Source organism: Sminthopsis crassicaudata, chromosome 5 (genome assembly GCF_048593235.1).
Source record: "Sminthopsis crassicaudata isolate SCR6 chromosome 5, ASM4859323v1, whole genome shotgun sequence".
Lineage (NCBI taxonomy): Eukaryota > Metazoa > Chordata > Mammalia > Dasyuromorphia > Dasyuridae > Sminthopsis > Sminthopsis crassicaudata.
The window spans coordinates 88,833,222-88,853,331 of NC_133621.1; the positions used below are offsets into that span (position 1 = coordinate 88,833,222).

General features: G+C 35.5%; 1 protein-coding gene across 1 annotated transcript in view; it reads left to right on the forward strand.

Moving 5' to 3' along the window:
- The first annotated feature begins 622 nt into the window (after positions 1-622).
- XRCC2 (X-ray repair cross complementing 2) overlaps positions 623-20,110 on the forward strand; it is a 38,034-nt gene continuing 18,546 nt past the window's right edge. The window contains exons 1-2 of the mRNA XM_074267411.1: positions 623-784; positions 18,329-18,410. Coding sequence (XP_074123512.1) covers positions 746-784; positions 18,329-18,410 — 121 coding nt within the window. The 5' untranslated portion in view covers positions 623-745. The remainder of the gene's footprint in view (positions 785-18,328; positions 18,411-20,110) is intronic.

Genomic DNA, 20,110 nt, shown 5'->3' on the forward strand with positions numbered 1-20,110 from the left:
AATAAATAGGACACATTGACTGGGGAAAAGGGAAGTGGAAAAACCTCAAACTGGAATTTTTTTTCTTTTAGTCTAGGTACAAATGAGTTCTAAAAGCCATTTTGCCAGGCAGGTACTTCTCTAATAATTAACCACCATTTTTTTCCCCTCTAAAAACTCCAATGTTCCATGTCACTCTGGAAGTGAAAGGCATGGTAAAGTATGTGCAGTTTCAATGGTGTGGGGATATCTTGTGAAAGAAACTTTATATGTAAATTATATACATATATATTCTTATTTTTTTTTAAAAGTAACCATTTCACATGCACATACAATTGCTTTTATTAAGAATGGAGAAAAAAAGACCTACTTGTTTATGGAGCGTATGTTAAATGGTAAACATTCATAAAGCTCCTCGTCTTATTCAAGAAATATTAGCTGATACTGAGGACGAAAAAAAGGAAACAGTATCACAGTCTGTTTCAGTTCATCTACCCAGGAAACCGACTACAATTGCAGCTGGGGAGCAGAGCCAGATGTCAGGATAGGGGTAGGAGGAGCCAGCGAGGCCAGCGCTGGGGCAGAGAGGGGGCCCAGAATTCGAAAACGCGCGTGCGCAGGACCCCTCCTCCCAGGGCATCGCTCAACGCAACGCGCATGCTCGCCGCAGGGCTGCTGCGCTTCCCGGGGCTCACCCGCCCGGGAATCAATAAATGGCGCAGAAGGAAGGAAAGTTGACTCTCGGGTCTCTAGAGCCGCTGGGGCGATGAGCGGCGACTTCCGGAAGGCGGAGTCAGGGACCGAGGTGAGCCCCGGAGTGTTTGTTTTTTTTTTTTCTTTTTTACGTGGTGAAGAAAGGTTAAAATCCAGAGCTACGCGCGGTCCCCCTAGAGCTTTGAATCAGTCGCCTCGGTCCCATCCCCGCCGCGGGGCACCTTGGGAGAGACCTGCTGGGGGCGGAGGCGGGAATTGTAACCCCTCCTAGGGGAGCTTCCGAATGGGAGGGGCTGCAGCTCCTTTCCTCCCCTTCCTCCCCCACTTCTGCCCCGCCCTTTCCCCTTCGCTCCGATCTCATCCCTCTAGTCCTCCTCTCTTTTCCCTTTCCATTCTCTCTTTTTCCCCTTCTCCCTCTTCCTCCTCCTCCTTTTATTTCCTCATACTCTCTTCCCCCCCCCTCCTCTCTTCTCTCGCTCTCCCTCTCTTTTCTGCCCCTGTCTTTCCTCCGCACTGAGACTTGAAACCTCTTGCTGCGCTCTAAGCTGCTTCCGTGTGACTACCTGAGGGGAGAGGAGATATGGTGCCATTCTGCTTCCACTAAGATTTGCCCCTCCCCTTCCCCCGAGGCATCCTGGGTGCAAGTGGATGAAAATTGGAAGGAGTGGGGAGTGGAGTGGGGAGGCTAGGGAAGAGACCGGGAAAGAGCTAGTATTAACGTACTGAGCAGTTATCCATCGAGAGTGTGCTCTGTGCAAGGGCGCTGTGCCAGATGAGGCAGATCAATAATCTATTTCACAAACGTTTCACAGAATCATAAAGTCTGGAAGAAGTCATAGAATGTTACAAAACCTAACCAGACGTGGTTGTGCAGATAAAGAAATGTAGTCTCAGGACCTGAGACTTGGCCAGCGTCGCGGAAGTATGAGTCAGGTTTTGAACACAGCTCTTCTGGCGTCCAAATACATCGCCCTGTCCACATGCTAGAAGTACAACTTTGAAAAATGACGTCACTGTCCCTAGGGAACCTTCTGTGTAGTGGCTGGTTAGTAAGATTGACACACAACTAGAATAAAAGTTATTATGGGACAAAGTTTTTTTTGGGGAAAAAAAAGGATGAAATATAAAGGAAAGATTGCCCGTGCCGAGAGTAATCAAGAAAAGTTTCATGGAAAAAACTGAAGTTCCTAATCTTATACTGAAGAGGAAGATTTTGATTGGATGGGAGGGAGGAGGAATATGATACTGCCCCTCCCTCAAAGAGTTACATTCAAATATTTACTGTTTATTGAACCTTTTGTGATCACACAAATCATAATTTTTGTCATATTCCTCAATTCTTCCTTTTCTCTCAATCCCCATTGAGTGGGACTGATTGGATGAAGTATTTCTTAGCATTGTCACATGATCCCTGTTACCTGAACTCTGGGACCTTGGGGAGGTCATTTGATCTCTGAAGGGATAAACTTTGAACCCTGTGATACCGGAAGTTGCAGGAAGTGACATGACCTTTGGGAGGCAGCCAGCATTGGCGATTATTGGTCAGGGATGGTAAGGCCTTCCTTGTTGTGTATCCAATGAGAAGCTCTAGTCTTTTGCTTTTAAACCCTGGACTAGCCGGAAGCTGGCCAGGTTCCAGGAGCACACAGTGGGAGTTGGGATGGCTCCCAGGTGTGTCTGGGCCTCTCCCAGCAGGGATTAAATAAATGCTTTCTCTTTGTACCTGACGGTGTCTCTGATTAGTTCATTGGGAAGGAGGGGAGGGCCAGGGGCCTTGCACCAGATCTGCCCCACACATTATTTTCTAACATTTATGAAAGGTGTGAAGTAGGGGGAAACATGTCTAACTTGGGGGTTTCCAGTTTCCGAGAGTTTAGTTTACTTAAGCACTCATTAAGTACAAAGGAAAGTAGAAGGAGGAGATGGGCAGAAGGAGTTAATAGCTTCCCTGTTGCCTCTAGAATAAAATCCAGATTCTCCTCTTACTGTTTAAAAGCCTTCCTAATTTGGCTCCCATCAGCATTACCATTTGTGTTTCATTATATTTGCAATGCACTATGTCAATTCTAGTCAAACAGGCCTGCTAACATGATGTTCCATCTTGCTTTTGTGCCTTTGCATATTCCCTATGATTAGAATGAGTGAAATTACTTTATATGACTATATATTTGCTTTTTTTTTTTTTCTTTTGTGTCTTGTGTCCACTTCTCCCTTCAATTCCTTGAACAGGAGGACTGTAGCTTTTTTCTTTATATTCTGAGTGCCTGCCACAATCCCTTGCACAAAACAGGCATTTCATAAAATGTTTTTTGAATTGAGTTTATGGAGGGATTAACAACTGAGCTAAATTTTGAAAAGGGGAATGGTGTGAAGGGCAGAGTTCCAGGTTAGGGATGAGGGGATGGCATAAGCACATATACAAAGTCTGAAAATGCAAACTTTATAGAGAGAATGGACAGTAAACTCTGAGTCACTGGACTCATGTACTTGGAAATAAGACTTGAAGGAGGTAAAACTTACACTTTTCAAGTAACCTTGCATGGTGACCTAAGTAGTGTGTAAGTGGATAGATTTTATTCAATGAAGGAGAGATTTGAAGGAATTTAGAGGTTATTTGATAGGTAATAGGAGCCTTTGGAGGTGTTTGAACAGATTAATATGAATTGCTAAAATTTTACCTTCTCTTAGCAAGTCCCAGGCTTTCTCCTTCCATGCTAGAGATGGCTGCAGTAAATCTACCATTTTTATTTCACCTTTCCAACTCTAGTTTCTCTTTACAAAGAATTGTATTAGAATATGAACTTTTTAAGGCTGTTTTGCTTGTTTGTTATTGTAACCCTCCCTAGCTCTTAACACAGTTCCTGACACCATATGTGTTAACTGGTATCATTATAAAGAAGTGGGAAAAACTTCTTAAAGTAGGTGGAACTTTAGCTGATATTTGAAGGAAGCCAGGAAAACTAGGAGAAGGTGAACAGGAAGTGTTCCAAGCATGAAGTATACCCAGTGAAAATACTCAGAGACAGGAAATGATTTGTCTTCTTTGAGAAATAGCAAGGATGCCAGTCACAGTCAGGTACTGTTGTAAGCACTGGGAGTTCAAAGAAAGACAAAAACACATTGCTTACCCTAATAAAGTTTATTAGAGGAATGAAAGACCAGAGGCAGGGAGCAACTGGAAATCCAGGGGAGAAGTGAAGAAGGTCTGGACCAGGGTGTCAGAAGAGAGGAGGCATATATAATAAAGAGTGAAAGTAGAACCAACAGGCCTTGGCAAAAGATTGAGTACGGGAAGAAGGGAGAGTAAGGAGTCGATCCCATGACCCCTAGATCGCCCAGCCTAAGTGACTGAAAAGAGTGGTGTACCGGAGACAGTAAGTCATAGGGGATGTTACTGTCTCTTTCCTTTCCTTCTTCCCTTCCTCTCCCTCTTTTTTTCCTCTCCTCCTCCAGTGGCTCCTTATTGCCTCCAGGATCAAATATAACTTCAACCTCTTACTATCTTTTCAGTCTTAAACCTTAATTCTCTCCATCTACTCACAAATCCAATGACGAGTCTCCTTGCACAGTTCACTCTGTCTCAGAAATGTTAGATAAAATCTCACCTTCTCTAAGAAGACTTTTCCAGTTCCCCTTAATCCTATCACCTTCTCTAAAATTTATATTCTTAGTTTCCTAGAGCATTGAACTATTAAGTGAATTATCCAGGGTCATGAGGCCAATACTAAATTTCTGATAGATGTTGGATTAAATTGGAATTTTGTGGGTTGACCTAGGAAAGAACTGTCCAGTGTAACATTTTTTCAAGGAGAAAATGAATTTAGAGTTCCAAAATTCACTTGCACACAAACTTTTGGAACAGAACCCTTTTGTAAGCTAAGCATAGCTGTACTTCATTAACGATTGAGTTAGAACTTAGCAAAAGTGTAAGTAAGCATGGTTTCCTCACCATTTGCCTCTCATGAAATTGAGCTAATTGAATTTGCTTTAAATTTATTCTGTCATCTGTGTCTTCATAATTATATTCTTTCTTTTATCACTGCCCTCCTCAAAACAACTACTTTCAATTCATTTCAGTTTTATCTTCTTTTCTTCTTTGCTCATTCTTTTTTTGCCTTAGAAATTTTGCTGATAAGTCATATGAAAAAATGTTCCAAATCATTATTGATCAGAGAAATGCAAATTAAGACAACTCTGCGATACCACTACACACCTGTCAGATTGGCTAAGATGAAAGGAAAAGATAATGATGAATGTGGAAAGGATGTGGGAAAACTGGGACACTAATATATTGTTGGTGGAGTTGTGAAAGAATCCAGCCATTCTGGAAAGCAATTTTGAATTATGCCCAAGGGCTATCAAACTGTGCAAATACCCTTTGATCTAGCAGTATCTCTACTGGGCCTGTATCCCCAAAAAAGTATTTTCATCTTTTTTATTGTTGTTTGCTTGCTTTTTTTTCTTTCTCTTTTTTCCCTTTTTGATTTGATTTTTCTTATGCAGAATGATAATTGTGGAAATATATAGAGAGAAGAATTGCACATGTTTAACAACTAAGGGGAAAAAAAAAGTGGAGAGAAGAGAAGGGGAAAAAACTCTAGAACACAAGGTTTTGCAAGGGTGAAAGTTGGAAAATATGCATATATTTTTTTATTTTTTTTATTCATTTTTCCAAATTATCCCCTCCCTCCCTCAACTCCCTCCCCCCATGGCAGGTAATCCCATACATTTTACATGTGTTACAATATAATCTAGATACAATATATGTGTATAAATACCATTTTCTTGTTGCACATTAATTATTAGCTTCCGAAGGTATAAGTAACCTGGGTAGATAGACAGTAGTGCTAACAATTTACATTCGCTTCCCAGTGTTCCTTCTCTGGGTATAGTTATTTCTGTCCATCATTGATCAACTGGAAGTGAGTTGGATCTTCTTTATGTTGAAGATTTCCACTTGCATCAGAATACATCCTCATACAGTATTGTTGTTGAAGTGTACAGTGATCTTCTGGTTCTGCTCATTTCACTCAGCAACAGTTGATTTAAGTCTCTCCAAGCCTCTCTGTATTCCTCCTGCTGGTCATTTCTTACAGAGCAATAATATTCCATAACCTTCATATACCACAATTTACCCAACCATTCTCCAATTGATGGACATCCATTCATCTTCCAGTTTCTAGCTACAACAAAAAGAGCTGCCACAAACATTTTGGCACATACAGGTCCCTTTCCACTCTTTAGTATTTCTTTGGGATATAATCCCAATAACAATATGCATATATTTTGAAAATAAATAGCTTTAATCAAAAAAAATTTTTTACTGATAACACTAAAGCTATATTCTTTCTGTTTTCTCAGCTGTGTTTCTCCATTTCTTTAAATCTTTCTTTATCCTTAGCTATCTTCTTTCTTTTTCCCATCTCAACAGATAAGTGACTCTTCTGGTCAAAGTCCTCCAAAAAAATATCCTTTTGATGCTGAAGGTCCCTTAAACTGTTACCATCTGTCTCTTATTTTTTAGCCACATTTCTAGAAGAAGTAAACTATATAAATTGTGTCTGCTTTCTTTTTATCTACACAATCCTTAAGCCTCATCATATCTGATTTCCCAGCCAACCATTCTTTTCAAGATCATTAATGACTCAAATTGCCAAATTCTGTGGGTTTTTCACTCATCTATCTTGATCTTTCTTCAGTATTTGACACTAACAATCCCTTTTTGATATCATCTTTTTCCAGGGGCATTGTTGGCACTGCTTTGTGCTGGTTCTTTTTTGATAACCTCCTTGAAAACTCATCTAATTTTTTCTCTTTCTAGTCCCATTGATTGTGGGCAGCTTCAGGCTTATCCTTAGTCTTTTTATATCTTTCCCTTGGAAATTCTGTTTACTTCTACCTCCTTACTACTTGTAAGTAGATGATAACTTGTAGCTCTACTCATTATTTTTCTCCTGAGCCTAACTCATTTAGTTCTCTTTGTTAGCTCAGGATGTCCAACAATCTGAAACTGCATTTGTCCTTCCCAATTTTTTTATTAGATTTTTTTTTATTAGACCCATTAGATATGGGTCTGTTTTAGGGCAAAGTTTGACCTGGTTAAAGAAGAGAGTTTTTTCAGAGATGATCTCTAGTGCCTTTCTCTTATTTAATTCTGAATCCTATTCACTTCCTACTTATAGTTTCTAAGATCCACACACAAAAACACACACACACACACAAATAATGGATAAGTTACAATTAGATTGAACATTTAATCTCATGTAATAGTCTATATATAGGAATACATGTAGGAGTATCAGAAAATAATTGGTTTTTTCCTCTGTCTAAACTGGAATCCCTCTTTAGCTTGGATTCTGTGCCAATTCTCTTCAATGACAGTAAAATATCTTTGACAGGATGATATTAGGCAATTCATGAATGCTTAATTAATTGAATAATTGTCTTTTTTTTTTTCCTAAGAAAAAAGATTGACTTTTGTAACTGGGGGTTAAGTTAACCACACACAGGCTTAAATCTAGGCAAATAGAAAGGCTGAAAGTTAAGATAATTAATTCAATGGTATGCTCTTGTTGTAAGATCAAATAATTGTTTGTCTTCTTTTGTTTCATTTAGCATTTTTAAAAAAGGAAAAAATAGATAAAACTTTTCTACATCATTTTTCTTTGTGAATCTTCATATATATGATTGAGACACATACACATACACACAAAAAAAAAAACCCCTGTTACTGTATACGTCTGTTATTTTTGATGTTATAGTTCTAGAAACAACATTTTAGAGTTGAGTTTGAGAAATACTCTAGGATCAGAAAAAAAATAACAACAAAATTCATCTGGAAGAACAAAAGGTCAAGACTTTCAAGGGAACTAATGAAAAAAAAAAAATCAAACGAAGGCGGCCTAGCTGTACCAGATCAAAAATTATATTATAAAGCAGCGGTTACCAAAACCATTTGGTATTGGCTAAGAAATAGACTAGTTGATCAGTGGAATAGGTTAGGTTCACAGGACAAGATAGTGAATAAAAATAGCAATCTAGTGTTTGACAAACCCAAAGACCCCAGTTTTTGGGATAAGAATTCACTGTTTGACAAAAACTGCTGGGAAAATTGGAAATTAGTATGGCAGAAACTAGGCATTGACCCACACTTAACACTGTACTCCAAGATAAGGTCAAAATGGGTTCATGACCTAGGCAAAAAGAATGAGAATATAAATAAAATTAGAAGAACATAGGATAGTTTACCTCTCAGACCTGTGGAGGAGGAAGGAATTTGTGACCAAAGAAGAACTAGAGATCATTTTTGATCACAAAATAGAAAATTTTGATTATATTAAATTGAAAAGCTTTTGTACAAACAAAGCTAATACAGACAAGATTAGAAAGGAAGCAATAAACTGGGAAAACATTTTTATAGTCAAAGGTTCTGATAAAAGCCTCATTTCCAAAATACATAGAGAATTTACTCTAATTTGTAAGAAATCAAGCCATTCTCCAATTGATAAATGGTCAAAAGATATGAACAGACAATTTTCAGATGAAGAAATTGAAACTATTTCTAGCCATATGAAAAGATGCTCCAAGTCATTATTAATCAAAGAAATGTAAATTAAACAACTCTGAGATACCACTACACACCTGCCAGATTGGCTAAGATGACAGGAAAAGATAATGCTGAATGTTGGAGAGGATGTGGGAAAACTGGGACACTAATACATTATTAATGGAACTTTGTACGGAGCCAACCATGCTGGAGAGTGATTTGGAACTATGCACAATATGTTATCAAACTGTGCATACCCTTTGACCCAGCAGTGTTACTACTGGGCTTATATTCCAAAGAGATCTTAAAGAAGGGAAAGGGACCTGTATGTGCCAGAATGTTTGTGGTAGTCCTCTTTGTAGTAGCCAGAAACTGGAAACTGAGTGGATGCTCATCAATTGGAGAATGGCTGAATAAATTGTGGTATATGAATGTTATGGAATATTATTGTTCTATAAGAAATGACCAACAGGATGATTTCATAAAGGCCTGGAGAGACTTACATGAACTGATGCAGAGTGAAATGAGCAGGACCAGGAGATCATTTTATACTTCAACAACAATACTATATGATGATCAATTCTGATGGACGTGGCCCTCTTCAACAATGAAATGAAACAAATCAGTTCCAATAGTGCAGTATCGAACTGAACCAGCTACACCCAGCGAAAGAACTTTGGGAGATGACTATGAACCACTACATAGAATTCCCAATCCCTCTATTTTTGTCCACCTGTATTTTTTATTTTCTTCATAGGTTAATTGTACATTATTTCAAAGTCTGATTCTTCTTGTGCAGCAAAATAACTATGGATATGTGTATATATAATTATGGACATGTATACATATATTGTATTTAACATATACTTTAACATATTTAACATGTATTGGCCTACCTGCCATCTGGGGGAGGGGGTGGGGAGAAGGAGGAGAAAAATTGGAAAAAAAGCATATATTTTGTAAATAAAAAGCTATAATAAAAATAAATAAATGGATAAATGAATGAATGAATAAGTAAATAAATTAAAAAAAATTTTTTTAAAGAAATATTCTAGGATCTGATCCAACTCCTTATTTCACAGAAGAGAAAACTAAAACCCAGAGAAAATATGACTTGTCCAAAGTCCTGTAGTGGCTTATGGAATGAAGTCTGGAATCTATGGTTCAAATCTCACTTTTTTTTTTGTTTTCCCCCTGAGGCTGGGAGGTTAAGTGACTTGCCCAGGGTCACACAGCTAGGAAGTGTTCATTGTCTGAGACCAGATTTGAACTCGGGTCCTCCTGAATTCAGGGATGGTGCTCTATCCACTGTGCCACCTAGCTACCCCCAAATCTCACTTTTTTAAAGTGTCTTGTGTCTTTAGTATTTAGCAGTAAACTGCCCAATACATTATAGGAATAATGTACATTGTTTTTTTGAAAATAAATACCTTGGGGGGCAGCTAGGTGGTGCAGTGGATAGAGCACCAGCCTTGAATTCAGGAGGACATGAGTTCAAATGTGGTCTCAGACACTTAACACTTCCTAGCTGTGTGACCCTGGGCAAGTCACTTAACCCCAGCCTCAGAAAGAAGGGGGGGGGGGGGAACATATATATATATATACCTTGTATAAACCTGAAGGGGTAAGAGTCAGAAAAAACTAATGAGTATAATTTATTTTTAATTGTCAGCTCAGAAATTGCTCTCAGAAAATATTATACTTTATGAAGTCTGATTATTAAAATTCATGTTGATAATTACTACTTCTTTTACTACCTAGAAACTAGCCTTATGGAAAGCTTCATATAATTTTTTTCTTCCTCTAGTAGCTTGCAAATTACTAACTATATATAAAATGTTTAACAATTTTCTTTTTTTAATCTCTTTTTTTAATTATTAAAGGTTTTTATTTTCAAAATATATGCATAGATAATTTTTCAACATTGACCCTTGTAAAACCTTGTGTTCCAAATTTTCCTCCTTTCCCCCCACTTCCTCCCCTAGATGGCAAATAATCCAGTATAGTTTAACAATTTTCTATTTGGGTCTTTTAATGAATCCATTTTATTAGAATAGTTGGGGTTTTTTTTTAAGGGATTTTTCAAACTAAAAAGAAGTGTTCAGTTTTTTTTGAAGTACCAATGAAAATTTCTATTAGAAAATTTTGCAACCTAAAGTTACCTCAGTTTTATAAACTGATAAATAGGTTACTTTTATTTTTTTCCTTTTCTATTAAATGTTCCATGAACTGTCCTCAGAGTATATGCTTAGAAACAATGCAGTTTAGCAGTGTAGTCAGAGAGTATTGATTTCCATCTTATTTAGATAAAAACTGTTTTGAACAGATGGTCTTATTCAGTACCCTGAAGGCAAATATTCTTTAAAGCAGCAAAGGAAACCTAAATTCAAATATATAGATCATGCCTTAAAAGGTAGAGAAGTATTATTAGAGCAGCCAAAAGTTAGTCAGCTGTTATTAACCATTGCCTGCATTCTCCCTTCCTATTATTTATTGCCACTCCACTTAGCTTTCCCCTATTACAAGGCTCAGAGAACTTGAACTTCTGCCTGTTATAAAATTTCCTCAGCTAGGATCTTTCCCCTTATCCCATTTACTAAATATCTTCAGTTATCCCATTTCCAACATCTAGTACCTCAGTCTTACTCTATAAATAGTTTATTTTTCTAATTCTACCAGTTATGTACTTTTTTTTTTCCCCTTTTCTGCCTTCTTTTCAATTCTTTTGTGAGACTTTCTCAACTTTTATAAAAGTAGCAACTTCCCTTTGGTCATGTCTATACATTTAACTCCTATAAGATCATACTTCAATTTTAAAATGTCCTTTCATTAATGTGATGCAAATTTTAACTTTATGCTTGTTCATTGTTTTAGGGATAGTCTAGATTTGTATCTTCCTTCAGACACAGTACAACTAGATGAATCTAGAAAGTCCCTTAATTTCTCTAAACATCAATCTTTTGTTTTTAAATTATTTTATTTACTTTGTTAAATACTTCCCAATACATGTTTAAAAAAAACTTTTTAAGTAAAACATTAAAAATAAAATAACAGAAGTATGCAGCAACCTGCATTCAGAATTTATCAGTACTGTTTCTAGAGGAAATATCATTTTCCATCATGGATTCTTTGCAATTGGCTTAGATGATTGTTTTAATCAGAATAGCAAAGTCTTGATCATCATTTCTATATTGCTATTACTATGGACAGGGAACCTCAGTTTTCTTTATCTATAAAGTGGGAATCATAATTCCCACTTTTCTTCACAGGATCATTTTGAGGAACAAATATGAGAACTATATATAAAGAACTTTGTAAATCTTAATGCATAATCTGAGCTGTGACTTACAGTTTATCTCATTCTTGTCTCTTTTGAAAGAGTTCAGTTAGAATAGGTGCTAGAACAAATTATTTATTCGGTTATTTTTTAACTGTTTTTATTGATATTGTTTTATCATCTAGTTTTCATTTTTCAACCCTTTTCCCAGAAAGTTAACCTTCATAAAAAGAATAAAAAAGAGAAAATTAGTTCAGCAAAACTAACCAGTACTTCAAATAAACATTATTTCACACCCATAGTTACCCTCCTCTGAAAAGAATTGGTGCCCTCACATATTTCCTCTTTAAATCCATTCAATCTTGCTTATTATGTTTTTTTAAATTAAATTAACTTATTAATTTTGTGTGTGTGTGTGAGGCAGTTAGGGTTGAGTGACTTGCCCAAGACCACACAGTAAATATTATGTGTCTGAGGCTGAATTTGAATTCCGGACCTCCTGGCTGCAGGACCCGTGCTATAGCTGATACGGTATCGTCTAGGTACCCCTTATTTATTTATTTGTTTGTTTAAATTTTTTTTACTTATGTAAATTAACACAAATGTATTTTCTTTTCTTCCTACCTCCTTATCTGACTCTACAAAAGGATGCGTTGGGAGTATCTCTGTATTTTCTGCTTGTGGTTTAGTGTTTCACAACATTTACTTTTGATTATGTGTATATGGTGCTTTCTTTTACCTCCTTACCTTCCTATCTGTTAAAAAGGAAACCCTTTTAACAAATGTGCTTGATCAAGCAAAACTAATTCCCATATTGGTTTTGTCCAAAAAACATCTCATTCTGTTCCAAATCTGTCATAACTCTCAGGAATCAGGAGGTGTGCAGCTTGTCTTTAACATGATTCCTTTGGGGATGATCATTGCATTGATTAGTGTTCTTAAGTCTTTAAAAGGAAACAATCATTTATTGAATACCTACTATGTGCTAGGCACAGTGCTAAGCACCTTAAAAATATTATCTGATTTGATTATCACAACTCTGGACGGTGCATTATTAAACTAAATTTCCAGTTGAAGAAACTGAAGCAAACAGAAGTTGAGAAATTGATTTCCCCTGTGTTACCTAGCTAGTACATATTTGAGACAAAATTTGATATCAAGTCTTCCTAATTCTAGGCCCTGCGTTCTATCTCCTGGGCCATTATTGCCTCTTTACATTGTCTTATTATTAGATAAGTTGTTCCAGTTCTGCTCACTTTGTTATTTATTGGTTCATACAGATTGTTTCAGGTTTCTCTGAAACTTCTCTTTATCATTTCTGATAGCACAGTAATATTCCATTACATTCACATACTATAATTTGTTCCCGATTTGTTTTAATTTTGAGCTCTTTGTCACCATGAAAAGAACAGTTACAAATATTTTTATACATATAGGTCCTTTTCATCTTTCTTTTATCTCTTTGGGGTATAAACTTATTTGGTTTCACTGGATCAAAGATCAGACAAGTCAAGTAACTTTTTAGGCATAATTCCAACTCTGTCTCTTTTGATTGTTACATTATTGTGGTCTTTGTGTGTTGTTTTTCTAGTTCTGCTCCATTTTATATCATTCATATATTTTCTCTTGTCTCTGTATTTTTTCCTTCTAGCTCAGTAATATCCCTTTACTAATATATATATATATGTACATATATATATATATATACTTTAATATATCACAATTTGTTTAGTCATTCTCCAATTTGTTTCTAGTTCTTTCCCATGTGCTACTTTTTAAGTATATGGAGCCTTTCTCTTTGTCACTGATATCCTTGGGGTATACACACACACACACACACACACACACACACACACGCATATATATTCCTAGCAGTGGAATCTCTATCTCAAAGAGTATGAATGTTTTATTTACATTCTTTTCATAATTAAAAAAAGTTTTCCAGAATAATAGTTCACAGCTCCATCCATAGTGTATTAGTTGGCCCGTCTTTACAAAAATCTCTCTGATATTACTCTTACTCTGCCCTTTTTTTCTAGGTAAAAATTCAAAAATTTTAATTTGCTAAGTCTATAATGACATTTACATTAGACTTTTAAATTTCCAAATATTATAACCTTTTCTTAGTATTAATCCTCCTTGATCATCTGTGGTCTTTGTCACTATATATCATACCCCCACACCATCTTCCTGGATAGCTCCCTTCCTTGGTCTTTGTGATATTGCTTGCTCATAGTTTTCCTGTGTGCTCCTTATTCTCTTTTAGTGGTTCATTGTCCTCTTCTCACCCCCAATTTGGGTATTCCTATGGCATTTATACCCTGATATAATTTGGCTCCAACCTACTTTTCAAGCTTTACTTCATATTATTTCCCTTGATGTTTTATCATATATATATATATATATATATATATATATACATTTCCTGAAAATCATTATTCTATCTCCTAACTTCATACATTTGCACAAACTGTTCTACACCTGCCTGAAACACATTTTGTTTTGTGCCTTTCACAGTCTGTCTCTTCCTGAAAAATGCACTCAGGTGCTGCTCTCCCTCATCTCCCCTCATCCTCTTTCAACTTAAAAAAAAATTCCTCTCCCCAAATAAACTTTCCTAGAGCTCTTTGACTGGATCTCTCCTTTGCTCTTATCACACCCTACCTGATATTGTACTTCTCTATGTCTTATCTCTCATACAGTATAACACAAGACAAGACAAGACAAGACAATACAGTTCATGTGGGGGAAACCGGGTAATGTTTCATCATTGCTTCCCTTATGACCACTTGTTAACACAGTTCCATAGTAGAAAATTTCTATTTTGAGAACTCATTTTATTAAAATAGCTCAGAGATTAAGTTTCTGTAACTCAAAGGAGTTTCTTGAGGCATATAGAAGTTAAAAGACTCAGCTAGGGTCACATATCTAGTCTGAGGAAGTGCCCAGGCCAACTATAACTCTTGGCTCCATTCTTGATTTTCTGGACTTTACCATCTTCTTCCTCTTGCCATTCTTTCTCTTTTCCCATTCCATATCATACCCCCTACCCCTATTTTCCAGCTCTGTTCTGTTTAGAATGTCAGCTGCTTGAGGAGAAGGACTGTCTTTTTGGTATTATATTTGTATTCCCAGAGTTTAACATAGTTCCTAGCATTAGTATTTAATGAATATTTTTTTGGCTTGTTTTCCTAATCTTCTCCATACTCCTATACCCAGCTTCCAGTATTCCCCCTCCCAAACAGTCTTGTATTCCTTTTGTATATATATTCTCTATATATTTAGACACATGTGGTGTCCTCCCTTTTAGAATGTAAGATGCTTGAGGGCAAGGAATGTTTCAATTTTGTCTTTGTTCCCCCAACACTTAACACAGTGACTCGTAGTAACTGATTAATAAATCTTTGTTGACTGATTAATAGTAATGATATTACTATCAATTATTACTACTAAATAAATAATATTTATAGAGAACTTTAAGAGTTGTAAAATGTTTCATATATCCAATTTGAATATCTAAAGAAACCTGAGGGAGGTATAATATGGGATGATATTATACTAAACTATTAATATTTGATAAATGAATGCCTTAAATTTATTTTTACCTTTGGTAGCAAAAATTGCCTGTAGTAAAGGCTAAGTTCCTTTTAACAGTGTTATTATATTACATTTAAAAAAAACTTCTACTGCAATAAATTATTTACCTTTACCAGATATTTATTTAGTGTCTATTTTAGTGCAAAAAATATTCTCGAAGTTCATTGCTGAGATTTAAAGAATTTATTTAGTCAGATATATCTGAAAATAATAGATCCTTTTATTTGGCCTAAAAACTAAAAGGCCAATTGGTTTAACTGGAGGCAACTAGGGGGTCAAGAGACAGAAATTAAAAAGGGGAAGATACTAAGGTAATAGCGATCTCCTTATGATAGGACTGTTTGATGAATTCCTCACATGAGGGCCATGACTACCCCAATAAACCAGAGCTTTCCAAGCTGGACTGGGGAGATCCAACAGAAAGAATTATAGCTGTGAATACGAGAAGAACTTTGGACATGATAGGCTAAAGGCCATGGCAGAAAGGATTCATAGGCCAGTTTCAATGGTCTTGTGATGGAGAGAGCTATCTGCACCCAAAGAGAGGACTTTGGGAACTGAGTGTGAATCACAACATAGTATTTTCATTCTTTTTGTTGTTGTTTGCTTGCATTTTGTTTTCTTTCTCATTTTTTTTCCTTTTTGATCTGATTTTTCTTGGGTAACATGATAACATTGGGCTACTTGCCATCTAGGGGAGGAAATTGGGGGAAGGGAAAGAAAAATTTATAACACAAGATTTTGCAGGGGTGAATGTTGAAAATTATCCAAGCATATGTTTTGAAAATAAAAGGCTTTAATCAAAACAAAAAGAAGGAAAGGAAGGAAGGAAGGAAAGAAGGGTTTTTTTTTTTTGTTGTTTGTTTGGTTTTTTGGTAAGGAGAAAAAGGGAGTTCCCCCACCTCCACCCCATCCCCTCTGATTGGTTTTTCATTTCTTAAGTCTCTGTTAGGAAAGCCCTAATCATTCAGGAGAGTATAAGTTTCTACTGTGATATTGTCCAAGTTTCTAAATATAAGGATTCCAGATAAAAGGTAAGTCAGAAGGGAGAAGAGGATACCAGGCAAGAGGAATGAACATGGGGGAAATGAGGAATAAGACTTTTCTAGACTACAGGTTAACTTTAACCTGTTTCAGAATTTTTCCAAACTAATCTGACCACAGAACACTTCTAAACTTGAATAGATTGAGAGAACCTGCACTTGCAGGTTTTTAGAAAGTTCAGAGCAAAAGAAAAGAAAATAAGCTTATTTTCACATAGAAAAACAAATATTATAGTACTAGGATACTTTCACCTCAGGGAAGGTGTTATCCTTTAGAACCTTGAACTTGTAGGTCTTCATATGGCTATGTAATTGTTCCCAGGTCGGGTCTGCAACATCTCTTGGTCTAAGAGAAGATATAAAGCTCTGTGATCCTTCCTTTTTTGCAGCTTCTTCATCTGCTTCTATTATCAGGGTATCTAGGCTACCAATCCAGTCTATCTGTACATAAGATTCATTCCCCAAATTTTGGAGTCTTTGACCAATGTAAAATTGTTGTCTCATCTTTTAGAAGTATTCTTTACTGTTTTAGTTTGTTGCCAGGACCATACTTGAGGGCTTCCCAGCATGATAGATACAATTGTATATGTAAAAAAAATTAGTATAGCAAAAGTAATATGGAAGAAGGAAGAAGGGCCTACTACTAGGGAGAATCTATACTAGTGAGAGCCCTCTTAAATGTGACACATCAAGACAAAGCCTCCTTTACCATATTTTAAAAAAGAAGAAAAGAAAAATCAGAATAAAAGGGGAAAAAAACAGGAGAAAGAAAAGGCAAACAACAAAAACAGGTGAAAATAGTATGCTTTGATCCATACTACATCTTCACAATTCTCTTTCTGGATACAAGTAGCATTTTCCATCTCAATTCTCTTGGGATTGTCTTAAATCACTGTATTGCTGAGAAGAGCTAAGTCTATCATAATTGACCGTCACATAATCTTACTGTACAATGTTCTGGTTTTGTCACTTCACTCAGCATCAAGTCACATAAATTTCCAGGCTTTTCTGAAATCAGCCTGCTCATCATTTCTTATAGAACAATAATAATCCATCATACTCATATATCGTAACTTATTCAGCTATTCCCCATTTGATAGGCATCCACTCTTAATTTCCAATTCCTTGTCACTACAAAAAGACTTTTGAATATTTTTGCACATGTTGGTCCTTTGCTTTCTTTTATAATCTCTTTGGGATACAGACCCTGTAAAGAATATTGTTAGATCAAGCAATAAGTAAAGTTTTATAGCCTCGGGCATAGGAGAATAGGATTGGTTTTGGAGGGGTTTTTTTGCCACATAAATCCCTTGTTGCTGCACTACATGTTACAGTAATGATGAGATTGATGAATTTGTTTTCTTGTTTGACTCTGAGGATAATTTTTAAAGAGGTTTCTAGGAATGTTTTTGAATGATAGAAGAATTATTGTAACAAGTTTATAATCTCTCAAGCTAAGTACTTTGAAGTGGAGTACTCATTCAGGTTAATAAATACTAGTGTGATTTTTAAAATCTCCTTTAATATTCTGTGTATGTATACAGTCACCTACAGAATATTGAATAACCTAATTTTCTTCAATGGTTCACCTATCTGTGATTTTACTGGTGAGTCCTTACTCTTGTAATGCAGATTGAAGCCCCTACAGTAGAGTTGCTGGGCTTCCTCTACCCTTAAAAAAAAATAATCACATTGTGCCTAACCTTCTGGATAGGGAGTCTCCCAGACTTGGCCAGACTGGTCCTGGAAAAAAGAAATAGAGAATCCATCACCAGATTAATACTCAAACTCTTCAATTTCACTCTGTTCCATAATGAGACCTCATAATAAAATTTTATTAGAGTTATAAAATGTTTCACACCTTTAAATATGCATCTGCTTCATGGCCAAACTAATGATTAGATTCCTCTTGATTGTCTAAAATGAAGAAAGTTCATAATCTTTTTCTCCCTCCTGGTGGTCAGTTTTTATTGTTAATGTTTTGGCATGACAAATAGCCTCCAAAATTACCTTATCATTTTACCTTGCTTTATACTTTTAGTATCTACATCACTTTATCCCAGTCCAAAGTGTAAAAAAAGGCATTGCTAACAGTCATTCACTACTCATAAATGTAGTCATTATTTATAGCTTAATGAGCCTTTTTTCTCTTTTTTTTTTTTTTTTTGAAAGCTACTTGCTCGACTTGAAGGAAGAAGTTCCCTGAAAGATATAGAACCTTTTTTGTTTGCTGATGAAGGCTCTCCTATCCATGGTAAATATATATATATATATTTTTTTTTTTTTAATTGGGGGAGGGGAGTAGATATTTTTGAAAATGTATCCTTTATGTTATTTTTGTACTTTCATTTATGAGGATGTCAAAAGTTACAAATTCTAAAGCACATAAATATCTAGCAGGTAGCAGGCTAGAAGATAAAAAGGAAAAACTAAGACAAATTCTTTATTATAACCAATACTTAGGCTAGTTTAGCATTTACTACAGTATCTCAAACATAGTATACATTTAATTAGTATTTGTTGCCTGACTTTTTGTTATTGTTTAATAATCTGTTTTTCCATTTTTTGTGGGTAGATAATGTTAATTTTATTTTTTTCTGGGGCATAATTATAATTAATAATTATTAATTATATTAATTATAATATAATATATTATAATATATTAATAATAATAATTTTGATTGTATTTTATATTTTATTTGCATTTTCATAAATTGCTATTTTGACATTTATTATACTTTACTAATATCATCCTTTCTCCAAACCAACTTTTCCTTTGGAATGGGGGATGTGAAATATTTCAATAACTCATCATTTGTAAACAAACTGTGATCTAATAGAGGAAACATTACCATTTACTATTTTCTATTCCAGGAAAACTTTGTAAGAAATACCTTTGCAAGAAAACCTTTGCATATTTGTATTAATTTAGTTTAAAAGACTTATTTGTTCTCAGAATTTTTCACTGTGATCCTCTCTGGATCCAGATGTCTCTCTCCATCACAAGTCAAACTGTGTGAATAGATAGGATAAAATACATACAGTAATACTTCATGTATCTAGGCGTCATTTATTTGGGAATTTTATGTATTTGAAAGAAAACTCAAGACCTGGACTGCCTTCCTCTTGAATATCTGCATAAAAATTCAATTCAAATACTGTCTGTTTCATGAAACTGATTCCATCTAGTCATCTCTTATACCACTATGCTTATGTTTTGCTTACAAAGTATTTGGTATTATACTTGACTGTATGTCATGTTCTTAGCCATAATGATGCCATGAAGACCATGGACCAAAGTAATGCACTTACCTTAAAGGAAAGCTAGTAAAAATTTCCACATGGAGTTTATTTGCTTGTTTCATAGATTGCCATGATCCAAGAATTCATTACCAAGTGGCCAGTTAACTGGTGTTGAAATCCTACTTAGTCAGATTGATCTTATTCTTGTTTTAGAGATTACTCTAATAGACTTGAATATCTGACTTCCCAGTTGATGATATAGTGAAACAATTGAAACCTCTTCCTAGTGAAAGAAATGATTGAAAAAAAAGTGGAAATAAGCCCCAAAAGTACAGCATTTTGGGATTATTTAGTGTATTGGAAAACAACTTTGTGTAGTTTACCAGACATTGAGGAAATTAACATATATTTCAATACGATATCCTGAATCATCAAGAAAAGGTGAGATTCTATTTTATGAGGAAACAAATTGTGTAATGCATTTTAGGAAGATTTCTACCACAGAATATATTTATTTATTTTGGTGATTGTTTTTTATTTTTCAAAATACATGCAAAGACAATTTTCAACATTTCCCTTTGCAAAACCCTATGCTCCAAATTTTTCTACTTCCCTATTTCCCCTCCCCTAGACAGTAAGCAATCCAATATAAGTCAAACATATGCAATTCTTTCTAAATATATTTCCATATAAGTCATAACTGGACAAGAA